At 40.4% G+C, this 17,301-nt stretch overlaps 1 protein-coding gene across 1 annotated transcript; it reads right to left on the bottom strand.

The window, feature by feature from the left end:
• Positions 1-654: 654 nt before the first annotated feature.
• On the bottom strand, positions 655-15,103 carry ccnd2b (cyclin D2, b). The gene is given in 6 exon segments (XM_066669098.1): positions 655-908; positions 910-948; positions 2,538-2,686; positions 5,065-5,224; positions 13,089-13,304; positions 14,626-15,103. Coding segments are annotated over 6 exon segments (885 nt in total). The 5' UTR covers positions 14,824-15,103; the 3' UTR covers positions 655-785.
• Positions 15,104-17,301: the final 2,198 nt, after the last annotated feature.

Here is a 17,301-nt window from a genome sequence, read left to right as displayed (position 1 = left end):
TCATTCCCAGTTCCATTTAAATGACAATAGAAATCAGCTAAGTGACAAAGAACTGCAGGGTTTCAGCAAAACAGGACAAACTAGCGTTCGTTTAGTAATGAACAGCTAATTAGTTGCTTCCTAACACCCAGTTCTGATTCAGCATTACAGACCACACATCTCTGTTTTGTTTGTACACATAACAAACAATCATACAACACCACAGACGCTGCAACTGCCACAGTGTCGTCTAATCCGACTAATCCGGCATGAAGTTAGGCAGTTTTGTACAGCTTTACTGTTCGTTCAAACGCAGTGTGCGCATTCCTTTGGAAAGATTTGTAAATAGTCACAAAAAAAATCACTGTGACACTAGTAAGTGTGATATTACACATAATATAATTAGATAAAATAATAATTATTACTATAGAAATAATACAACTTCTATGCGAAAACAATGTTCTATATTTGTTATATATAAATACTTATATTATATAAATATATTTTCATTTCTATTCTTCTCTGTAAGATAACTGTAGTTTAAATTTCAAGTATAATTACAAATGCAAGCCTAAGGCATAATTTCTTTCTTTTGTCATTCAAAAGAAATGTATGCGTAGTCTGAAACCTCTTTCAGCTCTTGTAGTTTTAGGCAGTTATTCTTGATCCTACTTGAGATCTAAGCATTTCAAAAGGTAAAACAGATGATCGGTGAGCACTGAAATTAAATAAATTGTTTAAATATGTCTTTTCAGCTTGCATTTTAAGGGTTGAGGACTCTGGTGGGGAATGAGGAAGCAGAGACATCATAAGTTGACGTCGCGCACGTCTGTGGGTGTGCAAGACTGGCTCTGAGACTCCGCCTCCTTGCTGGTGACTCCACTCGTCCTGTGCTTCGGCTGCTGACTTTCTCGGAGGCTGCTGGCCAGCAACTGCCTCAATCTTCTCTTGACATGATTTCAGACATTCCTGCAATAAGGACATGGGACAAACAGAAGCAAAGAGATACTGTTAGAAACACATGCACACACACATATGATATGAGACACACTGGAGCAGCTATATATTCCCTGGAGTGAGTAATGGAAAGGGTTCTCTGGAGTAATAGGGCTCTGTCCAGTACCCCTTGAATGATTTACTGTGATATTTCTGATTCAAAACCCATATTTTTCTCTCTCTCTCTCTCTCTCTCATCTCTCTCTCTCTCTCTCTCTCTCTCTCTCTCTCTCTCTCTCCTCTCTCTCTCTCTCTCTCTCTCTCTCTCTCTCCTCTCTCTCTCTCTCTCTCTCTCTCTCTCTCTCTCTCTCATCTCTCTCTCTCTCTCTCTCTCTCTCTCCTCTCTCTCTCTCTCTCTCTCCTCTCTCATCTCTCTCTCTCTCTCTCTCCTCTCTCTCTCTCTCTCTCTCTCTCTCTCTCTCTCTCTCTCTCTCTCTCTCTCCTCTCTCTCTCCTCTCTCTCTCTCTCTCTCTCTCTCCAAAAGCTTCAGCATTTCATTGGTTCCTGGTTGTTACCAGTGAGAGATGAGCCCACAGAGCAAGATTCAGGTTTTTGGAAAGTTAAGATGGAAGAGTGTCCTAGTTTTCTTAAAGAAAAAACAACATGGAAAAGGTGAAGGCAGAGAGAAAGACTGTGTGTGTGTGCAAAACCCCCCCCTCCCCTGGCTGTGCAACTTAACATTCTAGTATTCATGTGTCTGGTTGAGGGGTAGTGAGCCATAAGCCACATTCATGAGAAAGAACCTTCATCCCACCACAAGAATGCAACTTCAAGCACACATTCCTCTCTGTCCCTCTCACTCACACACATATCCTACCATGCAAAGCAAAAAAAAAAAAAAATACACATAAACACACAAAGATGCAGTTTATACTGTTCTACACACAGCATCAAACACTTAAAAAATACACACAAACACACACACACACACATTAATGCCGACTGCGGCTGCAGCCAAACTATGGAGGTTCTCTTCATCAAGAGTAAATAGCTTCAATGTGCAACCAGTGGAAACACCAACATTCTCCAGAACACACTTACATCACAGTGGTTTTTCACTGGGGTCTAGGCCTAAATATTCTGTTGTGACACAACTTATAAGCTGCAAAGAAATGGCTTTATGATTCTTGCATTTAGCAGTTGGTCCACTTGGTTTAGAAACAAGGCCAGACCTCAGCCAACTGGCAAAACTGGGTCTCAAATCAGATGTATTGGGCTATTTTCATCATTTAAAACATGGGTAGGCTCCAGACCCACCGTGACCCTGACCTGGATAAGCCTTTACAGACTACGCATGAATTAATGTTTTCTAATTTACAGAAATTAGAAATTCATATTTACCAGTTTTTAAATTTTAGTTACCGTACCGAATGTCCGTTTTTAACTTTTCTTTACTGACTTTAGACTTAGAACTAACGGGTTTAATTCTGATACATGATAACCTTATCAGCATTTGCTCAAAGCAAAGCATTGCGCCCTCACACATGTTCGTGCCATGACTACCATTGCACCATCATTCCACCTTTAGGTAAATATTTGTAGGCTGGGTGCAACACACTCACCACTTCGATGTGGGTGATTTTGGCCAACAGCTCGGTCAGACTGTTCCCCCAGACACGGCTATCCATCCGGTCCAACTGCAGTCCACAGGCCGCTGCACCAACACTCCCTGTGGCTATCATAGAGGGAGGAAACATCGCGAAGCTGTGATCTGAGGAGGGGAGATGGAGAAAAGACCGCAGAGAGCATGAGACAGACTACATGAACATATTTCACCTGCAAAGCAACAAGTTCCCTGCAGGCACTAATAGCAACCAGGCTGAGTGAGGGAGGTGGGTAGGAGGGAGCTTTTACATCACTTCTCACATCTGGTCTGAATTTGTTCAAAGCCCTGAGAACTTCAACCTGACTTTCACACACTCTCGTACTCCGGACGGAGGTTGTGTTTTGGGGCTCGCTGACTTCCCTCTGTCTGAGCTGCAGCTGCGATTACAAAAACAGAGAAAGTAGCCTTCGTCCACCTTCCTCCTCCACCCTGTCACATTCTTGAAAAGAGAGTCCTCAGGAACGACTCTCCTCAGCCCATCATCTGCCTGGGACTCACAGATGGGAACGAACTGGCTAATCATGTCTTCTTCCACACAAGCCAGTTCCTACTTTTAAAACTATTCAAACACTATTATAGAGCATTACTAGCCACAATACACCCAAAGTCAAACTTCACCAGTAACTAAAATTAAATTAATATAGAAGCTATACACACTATCAGTGAAATATTAAGGTGTGCACTCACTTAAGGGCGCTCGGGATTTAAAGGGTTCAATTTTATTCAAAGTACATGCCTTAATGCTGCTCACAATTTTTTATTTCATAGCAGATTGCTAGACTGGAAAAAACATTACATCATCCATGACTCAATTTTATGGAGACTCTCTGTGGGCTCTATTTGTCTCTCTATTTCTTTCTGTCACTTGACTAAACAGCTCGTTTTTACTGATGTAGCTCAAGGCAACATACTTGCCTTATAAACTGACATTAAAGCAGTAACAGAAGGCATTCCTTAAAGTTCACATTTGCCATAGCTAACCTTGACTCTCACAAACAGTTGATTCTCAACTTCAAGTACTTGTCAATATAGAATGAATTGGAATTTATGCTTTATAAATCCAATTTCTGCTGCCCTTATTTAGATTTTTGCCCTGTAAATCTTGTGCAGTCTAGCTACAGTTGCTTTGAAATGAATGTATATGTGGGCAGAGAGCTTATAGGCCAATGAAATAGCATCTTCTGCAGTGTATTGTTGTCATTCCTACATCTTACTTGTGGCCAAGTGTAGGTCTTGATACCCAAGAAGACCTTGTTTAACAGGGAAGAAAAAGAAATCTTAAAAGCTCACAGAGGAAATCCATCCTCCTTTGGATCGGGACAGATTACCTTAGCTGTGGTGAGATAAAAACCAAAAGACCTTGTAAGCAAAGCAGAAATCAAAGCAAGAAAACCAATTCACCGGTCTGCACTGCATCAGGCTGCCTATAGCTTGGAGAGGAAATGACAGTACTCTGCCCTGGAAGACTTTCATTAGCGGCTCTCCCGGCTGGCTGTGTTGCTTTTTTCAGATGCAGCAGAGCATGCGACGGACAGGCTTGGATAAACACACAGGGAGTAGACCAGCTGTGCAACGGGCTGCCTCTCATGCCATGAGAACTACATATCCAAACACGAAAAGAAAACCCCAAACATTTACATTTACTCCCAAACCAGCGACGGGCTCTTTTCTGTGGCCAACTCATGCTCAGTTTATGGGCCTTATGAATAGACACAGTGCTGCAGAAACACACCCAAAGGAGAAAAATATTCCCACTGAAACAGAAATAAGATAAGAGAACACCAAAAACTACAGACTTGGTCACTCATTGAGTGCATGCATACAGTGAAACTTTATAATGCAAAGATTCCTGGGCCCAGATTTATTAACACTTTTATATACACAATATTATAGACAATATACAAAATATGTATAGACAATATTTTGCAGATAGCACTGCTGCGTAGGCGAGAGATTCCGATTGTTTAAACCATTTAAAACACAGGACTGACAGTGAAGAAAAAGTTAATGTCTATGTCCCCTGACTGCAACATGCTGCAAAAAGGAAATCTAATTTTTAATGCATCTAGTGAGACAAATGTATGGAGACCTTCAGGTAGTAATTGACACTAGATTTGGTGGCCCTTTATTTAAAAGAGGATCAGTACAAGAGGCAGGAATCAGAGACATCTGATCCATCAATATCAGAAACACTGACTTCCAGTGTAGTAGTCATTTCGCTTCACTCCTTTATAGATGCAACACTTCCAAAAAATAAAAGTAAATACCCTGCATATTCAGATACAGATCTGCACATCAGTGTATCATTATTAGTGCTAGCCAACTTAAAATGCTGATTTATATCTCGATATTTTCCTCTAAAGCTCAAAATATTTATATTTGTTAATTTTAATTGAATAAACCTTCAGTTTACATCTAACCTATTTTGGTTATACTGCTCAGCTCTAAATCAGTACGTGTTTGTGAAATCATGCTTGTTTTACCTGTAGCACAAAGGGCGATGAATGTCTGAGTATGTTTACGAATCAGCGTCAGTCTATCCTCAGGTAAGGGTAGCTTGCCAAGTATATGTTCTATAAAATCATGTGGAGTAACAGCTGCCATGTTCCACTTCAATTTCCCCAGAACCAACAGCTCCCATTTCTGCAGAGAAAGACAAAAGCAGATAAGAAGAAAGAAGAGAAAAACAAAACAGAGAGATAAGTTATTATCAAGGAGAAAGACACTATATGAATAAACATACAATAATATTAATAATATTCATTCATTATCTGTAACCCTTATCCAGTTCAGGGTCACAGTGGGTTCAGAGTCTACCTGGAATCATTGGGTGCAAGGTGGGAATACACCCTGGAGGGGGCACCAGTCCTTCACAGGGCAACACAGGGCAACACACACTCACACATTCACTCACACTTTTGAGTCACCAATCCACCATGTGTTTTTGGACTGTGGGAGGAAACCAGAGCACCCGGAGGAAACCCACGCAGACACAGAGAGAACACACCACACAAACAGTCACCCAGAGGAAACCCACATGGACACGGGGAGAACACACCACACTCCTCACAGACAGTCACCCGGAGGAAACCCACGCAGACACAGGGAGAACACACCAAACTCCGCACAGAGTAATCGAGAATCGAACCCACAACCTTCAGGTCCCTGCAGCTGTGTGACTGCGACACTACCTGCTGCGCCACCGTGCCATTATATAATAATAATACTTAACATAATTACTATTATTACTAATGGAGTGATAGCAGACAAAGGCGGCACAGTGGCGCTGCAGGTAGCGTCTCAATCACAAAGCTCCAGGGACCTGGAGGTGCTCCGGTTTCCCCCACAGTCCAAAAACACACGTTGATAGGTGGATTGGCAACTCAAAAGTATCCATAGGTGTGAGTGAATGTGTGTGTGTGTGTGTCATCCAGTGAATTACTGGCGCCCCCTTCAGGGTGTGTTCTTCTTTTGCGGCCAATGATTCTGGGTAGGCTCTGGACCCACCGCGACTCTGAACTGGATAAGCAGTTCAATGAATAAATGAATGAAAGAATGATAGCAGATATAGATAACTCATGTTCTGTAACAAACAGATTATATACTTTAAAAATTAGTTGGGGTTTTATATGTTTTCTAGTTGCTCTAGTACACTAGGTATGTCAAGGAACAATTATATCTACACCAAAATAGTGGGAAACTGGGGCTTCATATGTCGTCTGAAAAGGCGTAAACATTAATTAAACAATAATTACTTGTTCATTTTATTTCCAAAGATTAATGATGATTGTTATAAATGCTGCAAGTATTTTTGTGGGGGAAATAAGGGTTAAGATCTCGATCAACAGCAAAGTCAGAATCATCAGCAGGTAGTGTCGCAGTCACACAGCTCCAGGGACCTGGAAGTTGTGGGGGATTGATTCCCGCTCCGGGTGACTGTCTGTGAGGAGTTTGTGTGTTCTCCCCGTGTCTGCGTGGGTTTCCACCAGGTGCTCCGGTTTCCTCCAAAACACACGTTGGTAGGCGACTCAAATGTGTCTGTAGGTGTGAGTGAATGTGTGTGTCTGTGTTGCCCTGTGAAGGACTGGCGCCCCCTCCAGGGTGTATTCCTGCCTTGCGCCCAATGATTCCAGGTAGGCTCTGTATCCACCGTGACCCTAAACTGGATAAGCAGTTACAGATAATGAATGAATGAATGAATGTTTTTTAGGTCTTCATGAGCCTTCCAAAATAGATTAACTGCCTCAAACTTGTAAGTGACATTTTAAGTTTAAAGGTTAATCTAGGACAGGCAATGTAAATTTGCACAAGCACTTAGTCAGAGCATAATATACTATTATAAATCCCAGTGTGCTAGCATTATTTTAGAGTTGGAAAAAGCATTACTGTGCATTGGCATAATCGTGGGAAATAGCATTATGTTAGAGGTGTTTTTTTAATTTTATTTATTAAGATCCAAAAAATGACTCCTTTTGGATCCTTTTTATGATAATTTTTCACGACTGCAAAAGAATGCACTTCATGCCAATCAGAAACTCTTTTCACTTTTAGCTGAAGCCTACATTGCTCCCTTTTGTGGGCAATCTCATGATGTCCACATCCAACAACCAAGAACAAGAACCAAGAACAGAATCTCAATATAAGCAAATGAGGAATGTTGTTGCCATGACGTTATTCACAAGCCATTTCATTCTAATTGTAACCACCAAACCAACCCACCCCCCACCCACCCTCAAATCATGCACTCACTTCCTTCCTGGAGCAGTGTTTCTGCAATTGCATTCCGAGAAACTGCTTGCAGCTCATGTGCAAAGTGGAAAAAAAGTGGCAGAGTGGCAACTTCCTCTTCTTCTTTAAAGTGAGGAAGTATTGACAGCCACAGAAAGGGACCCTCACCACCCGCTTACTGTAAAACCTTTCCTGTAACTTTTCAGGGAATGTGCAAGTGGACATTCAAACCCGCTTAGGCACCATCTTCGACTGTTCTATAAAGTAGGAATCACTAAGATAATATCAGTACAGAAGCTCATATACTCGGAAAGTGCATTGATAGGTCATAATGAAAATAGACAATGGGGAGAAATATCTGTCCTACATACATTTCTTGCATCTACAGCATTTATAAAGCAAGAGTGCAAATGCATCACTTCCTGGCTTCTAAGCCATAAGTTTGAAGTGGAGGAAAATCAGCTAATATATAGACTAATTTTAGAGTATGTGGATGACAAAAATGTGTTAAGTGCATACTACACTGGAAGGCCTTTGTATGTGATTGTATGCAGTAAATGCAGGGAAAAACCCCCACAAATCTATATAATGCGAAATACACAATATATCCATCTGGCTTTGAATTTACAGCTGCTTCTTAACATATTCTAAAACGCACAGATAATCTTCACTTGAATTTGGAGAAACACGCATCTTCTTTTGGTGTAACACCTTGTGCAGCAGCACAACAGTGCTAGCTACCACAGTGTGGTGGCTTGATGATGCTGATATAACACATTAAAATTGATGATATGTGTGAAAGCAGAATTAAACATTGCAAGTTTGGTGGCCACGATTCCTAGAATGATATATTTAAAAACATAAACATGCATGTATTTGCCATTGTAGAAATGTGTCTTCCACACATACTCGGAGTGACAGGCAGTCATCCCAGCGCCGGGGTAACATTTGGGGGTTCCGCCAAAACACTTCAGCCATGGATGTTTTGAAGGAGGAAACAACACTGTTCCTTCATCCCCCCCACATCCAACTTACCTTCCAGGGCCACAGCTGACCCCATAGCTAAGCAGCACTTTAAATTTGATTCTTTAATGTTCCTAGAGCTTTTACCGCTATTACAAATGGTATCCTACTACTAACAGTTTGAATGATCCTTACAAATATTTCTCTTTCTGCTACACACTATGGAGAAGGTGCCAGTCCATCACTGTTCACCACTTGATAAAAATATTTAAATATGAAATTTGAAAGTTGTGTCAGACTTATAGAAATGAAATAACTGTAGGATCCTTGCAATTAGTGAATTAGAGTCATTGTAAAACATCAGCATGTTCTAAACCATGCTCTTGGAACACCCAACTTCTCTGGAAATGGCTGTAAGTGTCATCCCTTTGAACTTCATCCGAACAATCTGCTGTCACACGGTTTCAATCACTTTGAGGCTGCTTCCAATCTTGCAAAATGATTACAAGTTCCCAGGTGAACAGGGTTTGACGGGTAATTAAGGAAATTAGCAGCAGGTGCCAGAATCCCAAGCTTTTTCTTGCTTTGATCACACCTTTCTGTATATTGATATTGAATATTATTAGAATATTTTTAAAGTATGAATCTATATCCCTTCTGTTCTTTCATTCATTATCTGTAACCACTTATCCAGGTCAGGGTCGTAGTGGGTCCAGAACCTACCTGGAATCATTGGGTGCAAGGTGGGAATACACCCTGGAGGGGGCGCCAGTTCTTCACAGGGCAACACACACACATTCACACCTACGGACACTTTTGAGTTGCCAATCCATCTACCAACGTATGTTTTTGGACCGTGGGAGGAAATCGGAGCACCCGGACGAAACCCACACAGACACGGGGAGAACACACCAAACAGTCACCCGGAGCAGGAATCGAACCCACAACCTCCAGGTCCCTGGAGCAGTGAGACTGTGACGCTACCAGCTGCGCCACCGTGCCAAATTTTGATCTCTACTCCACATCAAATAAACAAAACATTTATGATGTTATAGGTAGAATCCAGGGTCTCAGGCAGTTATAATGAGTCACCTGGCTTTTGAACATTTAATTCCACAGTCCTTCATATACATTTAGATCTGCTGACAGGGACACCACTGCATTAAGCAGCCGCTTGTTTGTAAAACCTGTCCTGGACAATATGAGGCGATGGCGATGAAAGGATAGAGCTAACAGGAAATGATCTAAAGTGATCTCAAAGCATCTGATATTCTCCAGGCCACAGTGCTAACACATGACTGCTAAAGACCTGATAAATACATTAAATTACTGAGCTTTTTCCCTATATCTTACCATCAGTTTTATGTCTTTTAGTGATAAATTGGGGCACTGCTCATATTGAAAGCTCCAGAAGTGTGTTGAGCCTGTTCACCTGGGATCTATGAGCATAGATTTCAGTTTTACTCTTTAAAACCTAGCTTAAGCTATCTGTAAATAAGTGCTCTTAACTCCATTGTTTACCTTTTCTTCATTTAACTGTTTCTTCATACAAGGATTTTGGCAGGGGCACTTAATAGTTTTGTACCCCTTCTCCATTTTGAAATTAAAGGAAAGAAGGGAATTGCTATTTTTGTAAGACTTCACAAGCCATAGCATATAGCACAGCACATCATTCTCACCCAATTTAACTCATAAGGTAACATTATTACTATTGAATATTGCTAGCGTTATCTTCAAAATGTAGTGGACCATAATGGACCCAGAAGCCTGGATTAGTCTGTAGCCTGATGAACTTTTCATGGCACCTGTCACCACTGTCAACAAGTCTATCCTTCTACTCTTCACATTTTCATGTTTTTATGAGACTTTGCCTATGGTGCAACCTTTGGGGAGGGGCAACTGGATCCAAACAGCCTAGAGAAAGCAGACAACAGATCTCTTCAGGGTGTCCTATGAATCGCATTCCAAACCTGTCTAAGAAAGGAGGGTAAATGCTCTCTATTCAACCCAGAAGAATGAGGACATCATACAAAGAAAGAGCTGTAACAATTCTGAGATGAGTGGAGGAGAGAGCCTTTCAGATTTGGCAGAATACTGGGGCTAACTGAGTCAGCCTCCGAGTTTTCCACTGTTTCACTTTACCCACACACCATACTGACATTGCACAGTTTCATGCTCCACTTGATATCTCAGCAACAAACAGAGACAAAAAGATGTTTTCCTCTTTGCACGAAAAGCTCCAGTGTAATAAAATGATCCATACATGGTAGAATTAACCACAAGATGTTAAAATGCTGAATTATAGGTTATACATTTATAGAGTAAGCTGTAGTTCCATGTCAAATCGATTGTTGTATTGTTGTTTGCAATAAAAACTAAAATGTTGTATTGTTGTTTGCTATACAAAATTTCAGGGGACTCACAACATTACATCAGTTTATATTGTTCAACTGCCGATGCCCAAAAATAAATTCATTCATTTGTTCACTGTCTGCAACCGCTTATCCAGTTCAGGGTTGCAGTGGGTCCAAAGCTTACCCAGAATCACTAGGAGCACCCTCACACTAATGAACAATATGGCATGGCCAATCACCCTACTAACTTGTGTGACACTGGGAGAACACCCCAAGCTCCTCACAGACAGTCACCTGAGACGGGGCTCTAGCTCACAACCCCAGCACCCAGGACCCGTTGGACCACGTGCTGTGCCGAAACTACATCTTAGCCATTTAATTCTACATAAACAATTCATCTGATGACATTTGGTTAACTTTGCTATGTCTATCTAGGATTAGCTGGGCCAGGAACTGTGCCCTTAAATCTGCTAATGGGAATGACTAGAATGAAAAAGTGTACATTTAAATTAAAATAAAAGACTTTATTAAGTTAAGCTCTTGAGACTGGCATGTTCTAACTACAAATTGATAAATAACGCATGAACAACTCTGACTGTGAGCATTATTAGTAACAAGCTAATCAGCTTATGTTAATAATACAAGTGATAAACAGTTATGATGCATTTGCCTTCTTTGGAACAATTAAATATATGATTGGTATAACAGGTTTAACCAATTACTGTGTTTGAAAATAGACAAACCTCAAGGAAATACTACCATGATCTCATTTAAAACAGAAATGTATGGGTTTAATACTGTTGATTGTGTGAACAGCTATGTATTTTCTTTAGATGTTTCTGGTCAATGAAATTTCAAATGATGGGCTATATTCAAATAGAATACAATAACCGCTGGATTTCCTAAGTGTTTAATTTATTACAGTAAAGACAAATATATCACTTGGTAGACAACACTGATCTATCATTTGGTTTCGTCAGTATCTGTGAATTAGTGATTACTATGATTAAGCAAAACCTTTAATGGTTGGGCCAATTGTGAACTCAGTATGAACCACCTCCAGTTTAACCACATCACAGTTATACAGGCTCAGTGTGAATACAAAATGCAAGCAAAAGGGGTTGTATTAATTTGCTAAATTTGAATTAAACTTTGACAAAGGCCAAATGGTGAAAGCTAGATAAGTTTGTCACAGAATCTCCAAAGCGACACATCTGTTAGGTTGCTCTCAGTATGCAGGGTGTAGCACCTACCAAGAAGTCTATAGAACGACAATTGGTGAACCACAGAAAGGGCCATGAGCATCAGAGGTTTATTGATTCATGTGAGAAGTGAAGTCTAGTCTGCCTGGTCCAATCTCACAAAAGAACTACTGTAGTACAAATATCTTGAAAACTAATGCTGGCTCTGATGAAAAAAGAAAGCATCACAACACACAGAGCACTGCAACTTGCTCTGTATGTGGCTATGTATCTGCAGAGCAAACTGACCCCTGTCCACCAGCAAAAGCATGTATTTTAGCATTGTGAATATCAGAACTGGACCTTGAAGAAATGGAAAAAGTTGGAAGAGATGGTGCCAGGATGCATTATGGGAAGAAGGCAAGCTAACAGAGGCAGTCTGATGCTCTTGATTATGTGCTGCTAGGAAACCTTGCATCTTGTCATTCATGTGGATTTTACTGCTGCAGACCAAGTATACTCCTTCATGACAAAAATACTCCCTAGTGACAATGTCCTATTTCAACAGGATAATGCGTACTGCCACTCTGCAAACACTCTTCAGGAATGTTTTGAGGAACATGAAAAAGTTGTTAACTTGGCCTCCAAATGCCCTAGATCTCAGTCCAATTAAGCGTCTGTGGAACATAGAATAAGTTCAGTACATGAAGTCCCCACCTCACAACTTATAGGACTTACAAAGCCCTACTGGCTGAAACCCTGGACCCACCGCTGCCAATTGTCCCTCCTTCCATTTCATAGGGAAACATGCATGCTTGAAAACTGCTGGCTGGGGAGCTGCTCAGTTATTCAGGGGGTGGCCATTTTTTCATCTCCGCTTCCATGGTAGGTCACACAGAGGGGGTTTCCCATAATGAGATACTTCAGTTCTGATGCAGAGAACTGAGGTTTCAGTTGTGAACTTGTATCTTTGTACTATAGAGGTAGCTGTGACTGAAAATCAAGCCCAGCCCCATGGGAGGGGTGTGGCTTATGCCTGTATGCCTGGTTGGATCACATTGGCCATGGTCTTAAATCTTCATGTGAATTTCATTAGGATGAATTTAAATAGAACATGCATTACTGTGCAAGACATCTTGGAGATATCTACTCACACTGTTTAATTCTCAAGAGCAAAATGATGAATGTACAATTCATTACATAAATAAAGTAGACAAATAATGAACAAATATAAAAAGGATTTGAAGTTAATAAGAAACTAAAGAATGTCTCAAATCTTACCAGCAACTCTTGAGATGTGATGGAGTTGTCTGTGTATAAACAGAGTTTCTTTGCAGATAATGGCTGAGAGGATTTTAACTTGGATGCCAGGAAGAGGCACACAGCCCCCAGGAGCTGTAAATAGCTCTTTTTTGTGGGCACTGCTGCGAGAAACCTGTCCAGGTAGTTGATAGCCAAAGGGAAAACTTCTTCATCACACTTCTCTTCCTCACAAACCTTTGGAATAGGGAAAATGAGGTCTGTCAAAGAGGAATGTACAATATATCCACGGAAAAATGCACCACAAATGGTTCTTTGAGCAATGCTATATAATAAATGCTTATGCTCTTTAAAGAATTGTTTTCTAATTCTGTAAAAAGAGATTAAAAAATTTGAAAAATTAATGTGAAAAAATTTCTGTATCGCAATTCCACAAAAGTCTTTATATTGAGGTTTTTTAAACTTCAAAATCAGTTATAAAATGGATTTAAAACATTAATTAAATTGTTCTGCAAGGAACCAAATTGTATTTTTTTAATTACACAACAAAGGCTACTTAAATCTTTACCAAATGTCCATTACCACTCATTTCTATGCGTAAAAAATAAAGATTCACCTCTGCAAAACGCTTTCCTTGAGTGAGAGACAGAAAACCCTCAGTTAAAAAAAATATCTCTTACATTCATTCATTTACGACTCGAAATAGGAAGTTATGCAGCCAACGGGGGATAAATACGCCCACGCAGCCGCGGTTAAGTGATTCGTCAGGTTTAAAAACGTTTTAACGATAAAATACGTTAATGACAACTCCTTGGAAAGCTGTATAAAGCCTTAAATAAACTTTATTCGTTCGCCTCTGCTGCTATTGTGCTCTTTACAAAGAAAACTTTTAGTTTAATATCGGATGTTTGTGCTAGCAACTGCACACTGGCTAATAAAGATTTTTAAAAAAATCACAATAATTATTCTGTAGGGTGAAAGTACACGAAATTCACATGTAAATAAAGCTCATAGTCCCCTCTTTGCAAACACTATCGAGGTTGAGAGGAATGTTTGAGTAGTTTTGTTTTGTGGGCATAAATCCTCTTATAATCACACATAGCTTACACTTCAAGAGCTAGCAGGGAGAGAAAAAACATAGCATACCCCTTATGCTCCGACGCCTCTCACATTTCGACTCTTTTTTTTTTTCCACATTTTTTTTCATTTAATTTTCCCTATTCATGCAGTGTATTTATGTTTTTGGATTTATAAAACGCTCTACCAAAACGACCGTTTATTTTTAAACGAGGCTTGCTCTCTAAATAATTAGTAGTTATTTGCAGTTGTTATTATTACAGTAATTATTCTGTCATATGCGTACATTTAAAGCTTCATTTAATTAAATGTACTGCATTTTATGATGCCAACCTTGGCACTGACAATGTCAAATCTACACTTTGTGGCTTAGAGTGATAAATGGCTATACGTTTTAATATTTATTAAACAAACGCCAGAAGTGAAGAGTCTCGGGCCAAAAAAAAGTGTGAAAGACCAGAATTGAGCTGTGGCTACAAACCTCCAACATCCAAGTGGCAACTATCCGCCTCATGAAAGGCTGAATGTCCTTCTGAACTCGTGAGAAATAAGGGGCCTGCGGGAGAAACTTGTCTTCTACTGTCAGCAGGCTCTGGAGGACTCGGTCATTGCAGAAAATACTGGGGTCTCTTCTCGCTCTGATGGTGGTCGTTGTTTTTTCGTCGCAGAACAGTTCCATGTTGAGGTTTAACTTCTCCTCTCTTCTCAGCAGCAGCAGCAGCAGCAGCAGCACACCCAGTCCCCGGCGTTACGTGAGGGGAAGGAAATGTGGGCTTTGTGCAGCACTGTCCTGCCTCTTTTTGACTACCTCATTTCTGTCTTTCTACCTCATGAGCCTAACATCTAAACGCGGTTTAACACGTCCTGATAACCCTCCACAGCCAAGAAACCCAAACAGCTGCAAATGGAGACGGTGTTACCATCTTTAGCTCCACCTCTTCTATAATATTTTGCTGGGGGCGGAGTCATACTGCCGCTGAATAAATTGCTTGGAAAGTGTAAATTCGCAACAGTTGTTGAAAATCTAAAAAGGCAGGACACACTGGATCAGTGATTCAAACACAATATATCGCCCCCTGGTGGAGCATTTTGTTAGATCTGTGTGAGTAAGAGTGTGAGTGAGTGAAAGGTTTAAATGTTCCAAAAATGTATCGTGTACAAATATATGCTTCTGAGTGAACTAAGGGTAAAGAAGATATATATATATATATCTTCCACCTTGATTTCATTTTGCGTACAGAATTTTTGAAAATTTTTGGAAAGTGATGTTGGAAACTGAAATATCAATTGTTAGACTTGTAAACTGCAGTCACACATTTGACATGTTTGTATTTACAAGTGGGGAACTCTCACCAAAAATAATCTGAAACCTGGTGATCATTTAAAATAAATAAAATATTATTAGTTTTATATTTGTATAACAAAGGATATACTTACTTTGTAAGAATTTTACACACCTCTTTGCTTTTTTTTCAAGTGGTGGCTTATCTTTCATCAAGCATTTGAATGGAGAGATGTCAGCTTTCTCAATTTGCACCTGAACGCAGCATTAAACACACCCCTAAACACAGGAGTTTGTCCTTATCTACACCTCCTTAACTTTGTTACACCTGTAGGTATTCTGCAAATATACTCCTCCTTAAGGCAAATGCAAACATCCTGTTGATTATGCTTTTCATTGGTTCAGTGTAGGGTTAATAGAATACAGACATTAGGCAAGGCTGCTGAAAACATTCTTTACTTCCCCATCACGTGCACAGAAACAATGCTTCACGTGTAACACCATGTGTGGGAAAAGAGACCAGTGAGCTGACATGATGCACACCCTTACAGCTGCTACAACTCAGAAATTTTTTGTCTAGATTTGGTTTGTGTTTGCTGTAGTGTCATAAGAATTTTTCATTGATGCAGCTTCCAAGGCAATAATATATATTATATAGTTAAAACAGGACAGACAATACTGGAAAAGTAACAGAAAACAACCTCTGTGAACCATTTGGGCTACAATAGCATGTCGACACATTTATAACTCTGTCTTGAACAGATCTGACATTTGCCATGACTTTAATTGTTACAGCTTTTATCCTTTCCACATATTGTTGCTGCTCAAAGACAAAAACATCAATATTATAGGAGGAGGGGGAAAAAAACTCTTAACTTTCAATGGAAGTCAATGTAAAAAGTAATTTTGGAGCATTTCTATTGGTTCATTCATCATGAAATTTTCACTCAATCTGAAGGACAGCACCTGCGTGCAAGACTTAAAATCATAAAAAATGGTGACATATATTTTCTTCAGGGTGGCACTGTGGTGCAGCAGGTAGGTGTCGCAGTCACACAGCTCCAGGGACCTGGAGGTTGTGGGTTCGAGTCCCGCTCCGGGTGACTTTCTGTGAGGAGTGCGGTGTGTTCTCCCTGTGTCTGCGTGGGTTTCCTCCGGTTGCTCCGGTTTCCTCCCACAGTCCAAAAACACACGTTGGTAGATGGATTGGCGACTAAAAAGTGTCCATAGATGTGAGTGAATGTGTGTGTGTGTCTGTGTTGCCCTGTGAAGGACTGGCGCCCCCTCCAGGGTGTATTCCCGCCTTCTGCCCAATGATTCCAGGTAGGCTCTGGACCCACCGCGACCCTGAACTGGATAAGCACTTACAGATAATGAATGAATGAATATTTTCTTCAGGCAGCAACAACATATTAAATCAAGGTGCCTGATCAAATGGATTAACCATATGGGTTCCAAATGGGTTCCTTTTTTATTTATTACCAGTCCTTGAGCCTTTTTTACACTCTGTTTGGGATTCTGACTAAAAACTGAGTATGTGCCATTTATGTCATTAGAGTGCATCGGTTAAATATATACCATTCAGCAATAATATTGAGACTTCTTTTAGTGGTGTGGTAGTGTGTATTTCACTGGCATGAGTGGATCAGACACAACAGTGCTGCTGGAGTTCTTAAACACTTCACTGTCACAGCTGGACTGAGAATAGTCAACAGAATAGTCCATGATGATTGAGGTACACTTAAGCAGAGCCCCCAACCCTGGACTGCTCCCAAACCACAGTCCAGCACAACTAATGTCAAGACAGCTGCCTGTAAACATGATTGGACCATTAATGTTCTCCTCAAAACCTGTTCAGCTGTCAGATGGCATTGT

The sequence above is a fragment of the Hoplias malabaricus genome, chromosome 4 (genome assembly GCF_029633855.1).
Source record: "Hoplias malabaricus isolate fHopMal1 chromosome 4, fHopMal1.hap1, whole genome shotgun sequence".
Classification (NCBI taxonomy): Eukaryota; Metazoa; Chordata; class Actinopteri; order Characiformes; family Erythrinidae; genus Hoplias; species Hoplias malabaricus.
Note: the sequence above shows the minus strand (reverse complement) of the source record. Positions and strands in the feature narration are given on the sequence as shown.